The sequence below is a fragment of the Ruditapes philippinarum genome, unplaced genomic scaffold (genome assembly GCF_026571515.1).
Source record: "Ruditapes philippinarum isolate M1 unplaced genomic scaffold, ASM2657151v2 ctg797_1_1_1_1, whole genome shotgun sequence".
In the NCBI taxonomy this organism is placed as follows: domain Eukaryota; kingdom Metazoa; phylum Mollusca; class Bivalvia; order Venerida; family Veneridae; genus Ruditapes; species Ruditapes philippinarum.
In genome coordinates this window covers 143422-158033 of record NW_026860514.1, presented here as the reverse complement: position 1 = coordinate 158033, position 14612 = coordinate 143422, and the positions used below count along the sequence as shown (strand labels likewise).

At 31.4% G+C, this 14612-nt stretch overlaps 1 protein-coding gene across 1 annotated transcript in view; it reads left to right on the top strand.

Annotated features, from left to right (window-relative positions):
* The window catches only part of LOC132760432 (mothers against decapentaplegic homolog 6-like), a 37923-nt gene extending 23622 nt beyond the window's left edge, over window positions 1–14301 (top strand). The window contains exon 4 of the mRNA XM_060752412.1: window positions 8641–14301. Coding sequence (XP_060608395.1) covers window positions 8641–9203 — 563 coding nt within the window. The 3' untranslated portion in view covers window positions 9204–14301. The remainder of the gene's footprint in view (window positions 1–8640) is intronic.
* Window positions 14302–14612: the final 311 nt, after the last annotated feature.

The window sequence follows — 14612 nt, the reverse complement described above, 5'->3', positions numbered from 1 at the left end:
GAATTTCTATGCTCTTAGGGAATTTCTATGCTCATTAGAAGACATTCATGCTCTAAGGGAATTTCTATGCTCTTAGGGAATTTCTATGCTCTTAGGGAATTTCTATGCTCATTAGAAGACATTCATGCTCTTAGGGAATTTCTATGCTCATATGAAAACATTCATGCTCTTAGGGAATTTCTATGCTCATTAGAAGACATTCATGCTCTTAGGGAATTTCTATGCTCATATGAAAACATTCATGCTCTTAGGGAATTTCTATGCTCATTAGAAGACATTCATGCTCTTAGGGAATTTCTATGCTCATTAGAAAACATTCATGCTCTTAGGGAATTTCTATGCTCATTAGAAAACATTCATGCTCTAAGGGAATTTCTATGCTCATTAGAAGACATTCATGCTCTTAGGGAATTTCTATGCTCATTAGAAGACATTCTTGCTCTTAGGGAATTTCTATGCTCATATGAAAACATTCATGCTCTTAGGGAATTTCTATGCTCATGCTCTGTAAAAGATTTTCATGCAGTGGCCAGGCAATAAAGTACACCAATTGACTATGAGACATTATGGATATACACTTTACTGAGAAATTTAAGCTATTTTTCAGTTCTTTCAATATGTAGCATAAATAAATAGATAAATAAATAAATAAATTGTCCTTTACTTATTAACTTATTTGTCTATGCTACAGAAAATTCCTACTGTAGACAGTTTTTTCCCTGATAATTGACATGCCATAAAAAGTAAACTGGATACTACATAAATCTCTGGTGAATGTGCAACAGTTTTTTATGCACATTCGATCCATTTCACCACATTTCACCACATTTCACCACGGCAGTACAACCTCTGTTGCCCTACAATAATGTCCGCCCCGGTGAGAATGGATCGGTCTGATTTATAAAGGTTATTCGTAATTTACCATTAGATTTCAATTACAATTCATTACTATATTTTAATAGTTAAAATAGTTTTGAGTGTTTAAAATGCTCGGAGATGAGAAACCCCCCCCCCCTGCGGAAGGCCTCAAAGTTTGGTGATATGACTGATGATATATCTCGTTTGGGCTAGACTGGTGTCTCCTCTATGCAGACAGTATAGTGAAGTAAATAAAGATAACATTAACTTAATACAGTGAATCAGTCTAGTGAAAAATGTCAGGGCTCCCATGGGGAAAATTATAAAACTTGACATTTTTTTTTTTTCATTTTTTTTTTTTGAAAAAAAAATAAGAGAGGAGTGGATATAATCATATTATGTGTTTGTATAATTGATGTCTACTGGGAAAGACAGAAACGTTTGTGGGGGAGGGGTCTATTGCCTGATAGATTTTCTGTGAAGTTTCTCAAATATTTATTACGTATGATTCACATCAATATTTATTCAAAATTTATTTCGATAATTCATTAATTACATTCATTTTTTGGGTAGTTGTGCATTATAAAGTTTAAAATATTTTCAATTTTCTTTTTTTTTCCTTCATATTTGTTTTTGCAAATAAATATGAAGTGGGTGTCTTTAATTAATTGACTATGAACATTATTTTATTGTTTATTTTCCATAGTTACTGTTCAATCAATGCAAAGAAAGTACATAATTCAGTAAATAAAAGTGAATTTTAAGATTTTTAAAATTAATCGTTAATTTGCATGTTGACTGGATTATATTTAGCAAGAGACATTGGGTAGAAATTTACTCGCCAGGTACGCCGGAACTCGGCAAATGTGGATTTTTCCGAATTTGATTCCTAGGGACCACAAGCTAACTTGAATACCGTAGTTTCAACTTGGTAAAAATAACAATTGTAAGTAAGCAAAACGTATTGACCACTAATGTATGCACAGTGGTGCACTGTGAAACCATCATAATTGTAAATGTTTGTACCTGAATATGAGTTGAGAAAAGCTGTAAGTTGCCGAGTTCCGGATATCCGCAATTCTTTTGTATCTGTAAGTTTAAATATTCTCATACAAGCTTTATATCAGAAGGACAGTGTTGACTTGACTTGTTAACTTGATGTCTGCATAGGGTGTTTATTAAATGATAATTGGATATTATAATCTAACAAGTGGACTATTACAGATACAAGTATTTGACTCATCTTCTATGGCATCAGTTATGTGCTGGTATATAGTCATGTGACATTGACAGATTTTGATGAAACTTGAACTGAACTCTTTAACACTTTCATTTTATAACCCGTCTCCATTAAGGCCCCCATGCAGCAAAAAAAAAATTTCTTCCTGTTTGTATTTGATCCCGGTTCTTTTATATTGGACCTATATAGTTTAGTCAGTAATTAATGGGAACCAGTACTAGCAGACTGGATGTGTCACAGTTTTTATTGCTTTGTCAACAAAAACATGGAGCCAGTCTACGAGAGACAGAGATATAAAAACAGAAGTGATAGCTACTTCAGAATCATTAGCAAATGGTAAAAACGTCTCTTTTATTTATTCAGTGTAAACATTGTTTATGATAGTTGAATGTCGTCTGCCTGTTCTGGAGCCATTTAGCGGTTGTTTTTGTTTTTTCTTGCTGCTTTTTTCCGTGTCTATGTTCTTTGATGGTATGCACTTGTGCAAGTAGTTTTGATGGATGGATCAAGTATGTTTTATGGCCAATCAAGTTGATAGGTCTGTAGACTGTAGATTTTTATGTTATGAGTGGTACCATATTGGGTATAGGGATGTCGTCTGCTGCGTCGTCTGCTTCATATGTTACAGTACATCGCTAAACACTTGGGAGCGTTGATGAGGATGGGGCAGAGGTAGACCTGTGGGTGGAGGTGTTTGAAAAATTAATTAGATTCTGAATATTGAAATGGGGTCAGAAAAGAATCCTATGATCAGTTTTTTTACCTGTTCGATGTCTTAATTTATCACATTGTCAACTCATTAACTGTTCCATATTCAAAAAAGGGGCAAGTCAGTAATGCAAATTCAGCATGGGTAAATTTAATAGTACAACAACCATTTACTATATTAAGTTCTAAAGATAACGCCCACTGACGAGTCTCGTACAAACAAAAGGATGCTTGTAGTCTTTGCATTGTTGTTTTATTTATTTATGTAAATCGTCGCGATGATAAAAACTTATGCTTGAAGTTACTTTCGGACAAAAACTGAAGCGGAATTAGACAAGGATAGTCATACATATTCCCCTGATGGCAAACGTAATAAGGATTCATAAATGATTCATCTAGTGGTGAAAGATTAGCAAAGTGGAGTTCGGCGACACGTTTCTCACTCTCGTTTATACGACCGACTCTATTGAATACATAGGAAATTGTTCTCGCCATAAAAACGGCTGGCCGTTAAGTCCGTGATGGATGCAGATTCCGTTTCATGAATTAAGAAGAAAAAAATGGTCTAGAAATTTTGGAGTCCCTATGTTTGTTTGATATATCAGATGTTACAGACATAAAAAAGAAAGGCTTTACTGTTGTTATTTATAATATGAACACTGATCTTCCAAGTACGGAACCAGACTGGAATTTATATATATAGGGATATGGTTTATGGCCTCAACATGACGTTGACTGTGAAATGTTTATTATGGAACGAACCAGTCTGTAAAGCAGTCTCCCTGTATTGACTTCTTTATGCGGCCTGAGCGATGAAATATTTGATAAACAAACAAATTTCCCATGCAGACGGCATTGCTTTCCTTTGATATGGGGTTAATTACAAAAAGTATTGTTTAGCTCTTATTCTATTATGTTATTTCTCAGAGATTTGATCTGGATTGGATATATAGAATTTTAAGTGTTTTGAGTACTTTAATGGCCGCACAGAACTGCGTTAACTGAAATATTGCAGACGATACCAGAATAAATTTAGCAGCTTTCAGCCTTCCATTTCTCTTGATTTTAAAAGTCTGCCATGGAATTTTTTAATGGTTACTACATTACCTTGTAATCTTTAGAGGCCAAAATACTATCATAGAAAATAATTCATATTACAGGTATAAAGTTGCCTGCTTCCAGATGCATAATTGATTTTAATGCGAATTTCAAAGGAAATATCCATTTAGACAAGTCATTTTCTGCGGCACCTTTTCCAAATGACTTTAATATAATTTTGGCATGGCATGTTGAAATTTAGCAAAAACATTTGACATACAGCGTCTTTAAGATTTTATTGGCTGCGAAAAAGCATGATAATCAATCCCTTATAGACAGACTGTGACTGATGGCATACTATATTAGTTATATGCACAAAAATTATGTTTTTTCTCTGAATCATGAATTGTCTATAATCCATAAAGGAACTTCACATACCGTACGTTGAAACGCTTAAAACATAAAATCTGAAATTCTTACATACAGGGGCACTTAAAACAGGAAGATGTCAAAAGATAATTAATAAAAAGACACAGAAAAACTGAAAATCATATTTTTGTGCTATTCATTTGGCAATCCTTTTTTTAAAATTTGGTAACTTAATTTTCACAATTTATTTCACAATAATTATTCTGGAAGAAAAAACAGAGCAAGCGAATGATAAAGATTTGTCCACAAGGTCTTGGTGTAAGACGTACATTGTATGGAACACTTATCTCGAAAAATTATTTCCAGTCCCGTCATGTCAAAAAAATTCAGTGGAGTCCCTTTAATAATGCTCGAACCGAAATTGGTTTGCTTAAAATAGGTCAGCCAGACTGCACATTCATTCTTATAGAGCATCTTGAAATTTTTGTACTGTAATGTTGAAATCCAATTTTAATGGAAGTAATGTTCAAAATTCAAAGTGTAAGACAAGACTTCAGTTACTCAAATACAGCAGGTTAAATATAATGTAATGATTTTTTCATCAATTTATTTTACAAATGACTCAGTATCATGAACCTCTGCAATTTCATCCTGGCTTTATATGGTGTATAAAACTCCATTATCTATATAAAAGTACATCACCCTGTGAAATAATTCTCGAATTTAATTACCCGAGTCTCAGTGCTTCCAATTTTGTTTGTTGTACATTCCTGAGAGTGTATAATTAAATCAGAGACATGTTTCTTACATAATAAAAACAACAGGAGAAACAATGAGGGAGTAACTCTATCTTGATTTACTGAGGAAGTTATAAAAATAGACTGGTTTTTCATACATAAATCTTATCAAATAGTCTGGTTCCAAAGTGTCTATATAATATAATATGTGTCCAGTCGAGGCGTCTAGTAGATCACCCAGAATTCTCTTGTGTACATTAGATATAAATCATAAATATCCTTATCGGTATAATTTAGTTTGGCAGGAATTTGTTATGGTCATTTCCTAGTCGCCAGAATAATGGCTGGAAATTTGGTAATGGTCATTTTTGGGTAGCCACTAAGGCTAGAGATTGTACAATGTTGTAAAGTTAGGCCAGTGATTTACTCGTCTTGGTTTCATGTGGCTTTATGTTTAGATTTTTGATAACAATTTTTATTTCTATGTGTATGTATGAGCTAGGTTGTTGTTCAATTTTCATCTACATTTTCAGTATCACTTTATAAACATTAAAAACACATAGATAATAACTATTGATAATCTTTTATAAGGTTAAAGGAAAGTTTAAAAATAAGTATTGACTGTATAGGAATTAGTGCAGACCATGATCAGACGAATGTGCTGGTAGATCTTGGTCTGCACTAGTAGCATTTTTCTTGTCCAGCAGACAAAGATTTTGTTTGTTTGGTTTTATGGCCCATCAATACAGTATAGGTCATATGGCTTCGAAACAGGCAAGATGATAGGCTAGGAGTTAATTTAGTTTTATATATACTTATGTATATTTGTTTTTGCTGTAAACAACACAGTATATCTAACTTTGTTTTGGGGATGAAAATTTGAAAGAAAAAAAGTTTTTTATAACTGATCCTATAATAGAGAAGAATTAGTACATTGTGTTCAGATGTTTTCTTTTTCATGATGTGTAAACTGTTGGCACATCTACATTTTTTTTTCTGATCTCATGTCTACTCCCATTGATTAAGTAATTACTGGTGATTTTTTCTCTGTCTTGGCCACAGCCAGTATGGCATCGGAAAACAGATTTAATTAGCATTTTTGACCAATGATTTTCCCCTATACTGTTACTGCCTGGGACTTGCTGGCTCCACCAAACATAATTCTGTCATGTGCGCAGAGTTCATCAATTATAGATTGACCATAGTGAATGTTTGAGTCTGACCATCTTGGCACCAGGATACATTCCCCCCCCCCCTTTTCCTACAGGGGGGGGAAAGATTTTCATATTTAGTAAGCCATAAACTGACCATACAAGATTACAGGGTTTGATATTTTGGCAAACAGTGGGATATAATAACGTCTTTACGTCGCCAGGGGAGAAGTCAATAGTCAGTCTCTGACCAATCACTTCTCCCTATAATTTTTCTGAAGTGATGGTTTTGGCAAAATTGCCGAGAATAGTGTCTCCAGGGAGTGCCTCCTATACCCTGGAAATCGTATTAAATTTGACAACTGATTACCCATACATCCACTGGCTATTTCTGAAATCTTTATTTTGGCAACAAAGTCCATTTTTGTGTCTCCGCTAAACATTCCAACTAGTCTATGGCATGATGGTTGTCTAACGAAAGCGGTTCATATTTCCGAATAGATAACTGACCAGCTTAGTGCAGTTCCTGAGGATATTTCGAATTTCCATAAAATATTTTTCTCCGATATTTCTGTTCTTATTTGGCTGTATTTAGTTGCGTGGATATTGTTTAGTGCATTATTGGTGCAACAATCTCAGTCAGGCTGTCTATGGTTGGGAGTAAATGCGTTTTGTTGTGTTTACATTCTTTATTCTTTATTTGTTATTCAAAATAGATAGAATTTTTTGATATCATATCAATTTATTTTTTTGTATTATGACAAACATTTTGCCTTCGGAATGAATTTCATTTGGTGCAATGTTAGGAGAATATTTCGAACAGAGATGTAAATTTCTGTAAACAAATATGAAAGTGTTAAGGAATAAAAATGATTTTTTTTTTAATAGGAGATATGAATCATGTTTTCTCATTTGTCTGTTCAGCTGTCTGTTTGTTAATGGACAATACAGTTGAATATGTGTGCGTGTGTGTGGTGCGGGGATGGGGAAGGGCCCGGGGGGGGGGGGGGGGTGGTGGGGTGGGGCAGTGGTATCCATGTGTTATGACACATATCCTTTTCATTTCTTAAATGAGTTTGTTTTCTTATAAAAATGTACATGTCCCTCTAGGGAAGAACACAAATGGTATAGTATTAAAATTTAAGAAAAATTAAAAAAAAAAAAAAAAAAGTATGATATGATATCCCAGTGAACTATCAAAGGTGTGTTATCACTAGAAATTATTAGTTTCATGAGGATCAAAGGCAACATATCTTAATTTTTTTTATGAGTAAGAATACCGCAAAAAAATATATGAAAGTATAATTTAGGTCAGCCATTAAAGATAGTTAAAGGAATGAATTATTATGTATGTTACTATAAGACCCAAAAATATACCAAAAAAAATATGTTACTGTGCTAGTACGACATGGTAAGATAAAAGCATAACTGAGACAATAGTCTTGTCAGTGTATGTAAATAGGGACGTACGACACGATGTAATTTATGTTAAAATAGAGCTGACAGCTTTACAAAACACACTATTACACGCTAAATTTGTCCGTACTCATTGTACAACATATACTGGCTATTAAGTCGTATAAAAAATCAAGGCTATAGGTAGGTTTGTCCACTCTATTTTCCAAATAAAGTATGTTCATAATTGTGCTTGAGTCGTCAGTATTGCCGTTACGGTCGCCCCACGTATAAACGTTAAAACCATTCTGTCTACAAGCATCGTTGTTGACATAGTTTTGTCCTCATTTATAATTAACGACACTTTTTGTCGCCAGGTTTTGTTGTGTGTTATTTTTTTTTTTCTTTGACCAAGCGTCAATAAAGAAAGTTCAAGTTTCTAGAGCCCTATCTATTAATGTTTATGATATTTATATATAGGTAAAGTTAAAAATAATGGGGCGACTCCAAGTGTTATAATTATAATTATATTATACATGTATGTACTAAATACATTCAACGCACCAAGTTTGTCATTGTTTTAAAAGGCCTATTTTATGATTTTGATATTACTGGGGTCAGAATGAATATGTCAAATGATCCAAACTCTGGTTTGACTACACATACATGACACATTGTGTTGTAAATGTGTTTTGTCTGGTATTACTGTCTGTCACATTTAAAGTATCATGATAAAATGAAAAATGGTAGGTCAACAACAGTAATAACAAATTGAGGAATATCTTTTATTGCTTGCTCTGATAAATGAAAAAAGAATGATGACAAAATCTTGTTCATTTAAGTTTATATCACTGTCAGTGATACACTCGTCAGAAAAACCAACACAATTTTATGCAAAGAGAGATAAAAATGTAGACATCGTGAAAAATCAAGAGTTGTGTCCCTTGATATTTGTGTCTTCATGATTCATATGAAGTGTTAATTCAATATAGTTTAATCAGAATTTAAGTTCCATGTAATTTAGCTAGAAAAATGATAATAATATGAACAATGAAGATTGGTTGTATGTTTATATAACAGAATTATAATAAATCATTTAAATAATAGATAAATTATTCAATTGTCTTACTTTGTATATTTTCAGATATCTCAGCGCAATTTGCTAGCGGAGTTGAAACCGGTCAGAGTACACTAAATGGTCACTGGTGTACGTTAGCGTACTGGGAGTTGCGGCAGCGCATGGGTCGTCTTCTTACCGTGTATGAGACGTTTATAAATATTTACGAATATCTACCTCGTGGTGACGGTTTATGCCTTCATGTCTTACAGGAAAATGCAGAGACAGAGTCCGTGAGACGAACTAGAGAAAAAATAGGTTTTGGAGTGATTTTAAGTCGCGAAGGTGACGCAGTGTGGCTTTATAATCGGTCACAGTTTGCCATATTTGTTCACTCGCCGACGTTAGAAAATGAGAACGGACGGACGTTAAATGTTCATAAAGTGATGCCTGGATATTCCTTGAAGATTTACGATTACAATCGTAGACAGTTTCTCGACAATATTCATGACCCAAAATATCTTGACGGGCCGTATGACCCGTATTCGATACGAGTTAGTTTTGCTAAAGGTTGGGGCCCACACTACTCACGTCAAGTTATTACATCGTGTCCTTGCTGGTTAGAAATTATGTTGAATATAGACAGATGATAGCGGATGTCACGATGAACACACAACTAACAAAACATTCTCACAGGATTTATAAGTCAATTCTTGCAGTCTGAAGTCAATTCTTGTTGTACAAACAACAAATAACCTGAAAACCCTAGCAACCAGAGTTAAAGATGGAAAACAATAGAATTATCATCTGATGAATTACTTTTTCACATACATATATACAATGTATATTTCTTTTGGGCATTAAATGGAACTATTTTATTCTATTTTGTGTAAAACTGCTATTTTATCTCTGTTGGGCATTTCACTGAATTGAAGAATATTAAGAAATTAGTTTAATTAAATCAATCAAAAATACTGCTGATGTATTGTTAATCTTTGTTTTTAGAATTTTTCTATCTGTGAGTCACACCTTTATAAGGACGTAAATTTTTTCATCCTTTCAAATTAATGCCCATAGAAAAATTATTATATAGTCAAGATTTACTTCCCTTTGTTTTCTAAAGACTGGTTACCGTTACTTTTTAAGTGAAGATTTCTTAAAGAAAGTTTTAAAAATGGAGTCGGTATACAGTCAGCTGATTGTGTTTGGTGCGATAATGAATTTGATATTAAGTTTTTAGAGCTAAATGATATATATCACAAAATGTTTTATCACTGAATTAAACTGTTTTTTATGTATAACTAATCTAAGGGATTTTTATATAAAAGAAAAGCACCAGTTGTTTCTTTTAGAATTTTATTAAAGATATAGTGAACTGTATCAATGGTTGAAAATATATATAAACTTGGTTTTATATTATAAAAATTATCATTTTAACATACAACATTGTTTTACCTCACTATTTGAAAAGTTAAAACATGACATTTGAAAGCTCAGGTTTTAGTTCATTTTTTTTCTATATGCTATAAATAGATTGTTTTGTTGTAGTTATTAGTGTATGTGTTTTAACATACTTTTCTTAAGAAAATTCTCTGTTATTGTTTTTTTTTTTAAGAATAAAATTTTTGTCAAAAGAATGGTGTCTTAATATTTAAAATTTGTTTCTTGTTAGTTAAGATTTTATATTTCAATCTGAAGACCAGTCAAGGAAAACTGCTTTGTCATTGGTCAGTTTTGAAAAGATCGTGTCATAATGAGCCAATCAGATTTTGTTTTTATTAAATTATTTAGACTGGTCTGCAGATTTAAACTTCCTGGAGCTTTTGTTAGGTAATTTACCATAATGTGCCTTTATTTTGCTTGTTAGATGGTTATTTTGAATATTTTAGAGCCAGTTAAAGCCGTTCATTGACATATATGTTTAAATTCTTAATAGTGAATTATGAGAATATAGCTTAACCAGCCTGGTATTTGAAGATGCAGCGTTCTGTCAGTGAAATATGAAATATATCATTACATGTGGTAAACCACATCTTAAATTTGTATTAAATATCTAACTTCTTGTCTGTATGACAGTATATTTTTTGTTCACTACTGTCAGTGAAATATCAAAAATATCAATATCTTCTACTAAAAACAAATTTAAAATTGCTTTTATATGAAAAGTTTTAAGTTCACTTTTGGTAAAGGTCAAGTTTTGAGACAAAACCATAAAAATCAACAGTTAATTCATCCTTTGACCAATGATCTAGAAAAGCAGAAAATCAAGTCATTTCTTTTTTTTTTTGGTTCTCTCTTTTCCCAAATTTTATAAATGAGCATTCATGCCATATACACTTACTCAACTAAAACTTGGAATAGAACCAAACATTTTAATTCCTCTTATCGGAGGTTGGCTCATACTGGAAACAAAAAACATCAACTTTTCTTTGGCACTGTATACCAAGCATTTTAATTTCATGTTAATTTTCTGGGATATTTTTTTTGTCCTGTTTTTGTTTTTCTTTTCTTTCTTAATTGCTCTTTTAAAAAATCAAATTTTAAATAAAATAAAAAAGTGCCTTTTTTAACTAATTTTTTTTGTTGAATTTTTGTTTTGTTTTGCTATGGTAAAGTGAATATACTAAAAAAATATTAAAGTTTTAGAGAAATTGATAACTTATCATGGAACTACTTTTTTGATGTGATTGAGATGAAACAAAACAAAAAGGAGTTCCATTTTGAGATTCAATTTTTACTTTTCTTTGATAAATTATTCAAAATTTCTTATTCAATGAAATTTTTTTTAGAAATGTTCTTTGATATTAAAAAAAATAAAATTTCCAATGTAAGTCAAACAAAGTATATGCAAATGGGAAACTGAAATTTCGCTGTTCAATGAAAGTTTTTGCTTTACTCTCGTAAGATCTTGGTTGTGATATTTTGTTTATTTTTTTTTTGTTTGACTTGGAATAAGATATTAAAGAACTTTGTATAAAGTTCATATTTTCTTTAGTACAGCAGATTTTTAAATAAAAGTTTCTTTATAAAATACAAAATCTATGGGATTATGGCCAGCTTCAACTTTTAAAAGGTTTTGTTCGGTTTTTGTTCATGAATAAAAAATTTCACAGAGTTACAGCCCCTCAATAATGACATATTTTGTTTTCAAATCATTGGCTGGTTTATAACTATACAGAGTTTCTGTCATTTGTAAGAATTATTTTAATACCATAATAATATCTAAGAAGTCAATGTATGTTGAATTAAAATGTACTCTTGGAATAGGATGGTGTCTTTTAATTGGTGCAAAAAAATTTTTTTACATCCTTTAAGATTAAACTCATTTCCTTATTTAATGTCATCAAAAGTGCACATGTACTTTAAGTACAAAAGTACTTTACAATCGACTTAACATTATAACATCATTCAGAGATAGTGCATGCCCCCTTGGAAAAATCGTAATCTTGTATTTACCTCTATATGTCTCTATACCGTTGGCACACAACTATTAATATTTAGCATCTCAGTGTTTAAAAGGATAGAAAATTCGGAAGTTAGAAAAAAAAATTGAGCAATGAAGTCTCGTAATTTTTTGGCAGTGACTTCTTTTTTCATGTGTATACAAAGTGTGTGGTATCCGAAATAATACAATTAATTTGTTTTTAATCAGGCAAATAAAACGTTTTCAAGGGTTGAAAGTAAAGGTTTCAAATGCTGTTTCATCTAAAATCCCAAGAAATTTAATCCTTGATTTTAATTGTTTGAAAGCTAGTGGTGATTATAATTTATAGCATATGACACCATTATAGATCGAGCAGATCGAGAGCGTGCACATCCGTGAATTCTGACTAGACTGTATAATTCTGTAGATTGGATTTAAATTTCTTGGACGAACAAATGTTCGGTACCAAATTAAAATGACAGTGGAAAACGGAGGTATTCCGTTAGGTTAGTTACGACCAAGGTTTGTGCTCGAAAGGTTGACATGTGGTGACCTATATTCAGATTGTTCGTTCATTGACTTACCCAGAATTCATTGTAAAATGCATTATAAAAGTTTCTTCTACACGGGTTAAATTTTGAATCTTCATTTTCATAATGATTTTTTCTTTTTCTGTTTGATACGAAACTATGTATTTTTTTCCTGTGATGGTTTAACGTCACTTTCGCCCCATAAACTTTATCATTGCCTTCTACTGTTTCATTTAATGGTGACTTCCTGTTACGATTCTAAAGATATTGTATTTCGAGAATCATTAGATTTTTTTTTTTGTTTGCTCGAAGATCACATGGGAAAAAAATCTTATCTTGAAAATTTTTAATGAATCGTAATACACAGAAAGGTATTATTCAATTTTTAAGTTTTTCATTTTGATTTCGGAACTTTAAAACAAACAACCCAAAAATATATTTTATCATTATCCAAGTTTTTAAAATAATAAATTTTATACTGTTTCATTGTTTTGCCTTGTGCCAGTTTCAAATTAGAACAAATTTTATATATCTTAGTTTCACCCATAGATTTACTGTTCATTAAGGCCATATTAAGAAATAATGTTTGTTTGTTATGTTGTTGTTATTAAAGCCTAAAAATAAATCTTTTGAACATTGTGCAAAAGAATGACTTAGTCAAAGGTCAATAGAAAAACATATTTCACAATGTAACATGATATCATAGGATCATTGCGTTGGGTTAAAAAGCAGCAAACAGAATTATTTTTTGATTTGGCCTTAAATTTTAAACTTTTTGTTAGTGCCATATTATGATAAAGTGTTTTGTTTTAATGGTATACAATAAGTTTTAGACTTTTACCTTCTTTTACCCCCATTTCTTAAGTTCTGCAACATTCATTTCTTTAAATTTGCAAAGCATAAAACCATAATTATGTTTAAACGTTGATATTTATTTTAAGGAATATAAATATATCTTGTTTTTATTTAGAAATTTAATTCTGGCAAATATTTGACTGTTGAATTAATATTAATATGGAGAATAACCATAGACTTTGGAAGACAAATATGCTTGTTGATTGTTTTAACTGTCAAATCTATATAATTATAAATTCAATGATTTTATTATTGTCAGGAAACATCAAGTGATATATTGTGATGTCTGATTAAAAAACTATGAATAATTAATGTCAGATAATGATATTGTTATTTTTTTTATATAAACAAGTTGTATATCAATATTAGGCTCGTATGGTTCAAGGAACCAGTCAGTTAATGTTATAATGTTTTAAAATTGATTTAGGGGAACCAGCCTTAAATATTTCATGTATTATATCAATGCTCTTTGATGTTTCTTGTTTATATTTTTGTTTTTGATATGAATGTCATTGTTCTTGTCATTTTGATTAAAATTTGTCATAAATACTCATCCATAAGTCGGTTTAGGGAATAAGTTCTTAATTTTTACCAGTTGTTAATTATGTTGGGATCAAGTCCTGCATAGACTCCTTTCTATAATTCTTCTTTTATTTCTTGACTTTCTTGACCTTATTTACTTCTTAACAATGTATGACCTTATTAACTTCTTCCTAATTTATGGCCCTGTGACATTAAAATGTTTATGAAATGCCCATTATATTGAAGTTAAGTTATTAAGATATTTTCCTAATAACCCCTGTCTTATCCTTGAAATTTATTAACTCAGACTTATGGATGAATATTTATGGTACATATGTACTAACTACCAGTAATTGGTGGTTGTAGAAAAAATAATTATGAAAAAATTCAAAAAATGAATAAAAATATGAAAAAATATTTAAATGACTTGTGCTTATTTTGTAATGTCAATTCTTTGATGGCGAACAAGTAATGCACTAAATACTTCCCGGTAAGCGTCAAGTGAGCCTCATCTCGGTAAGCCTCATCTCGGTAAGCCTCATGTCAGTAAGCCTCATGTGGACTACTTTTTCTATGCTGCATTTAGTCATGGAAACAAAGGTCAAGTTAGTTACAGTCCAATATAAAATGTTCACTACAATTTTGCTGCATGAAAATACATATATGAAGATGGCCAGCATTAAAATATGTTTGCATTGGGACTTGTTATAGGTCAAGGTTTGGCTAAT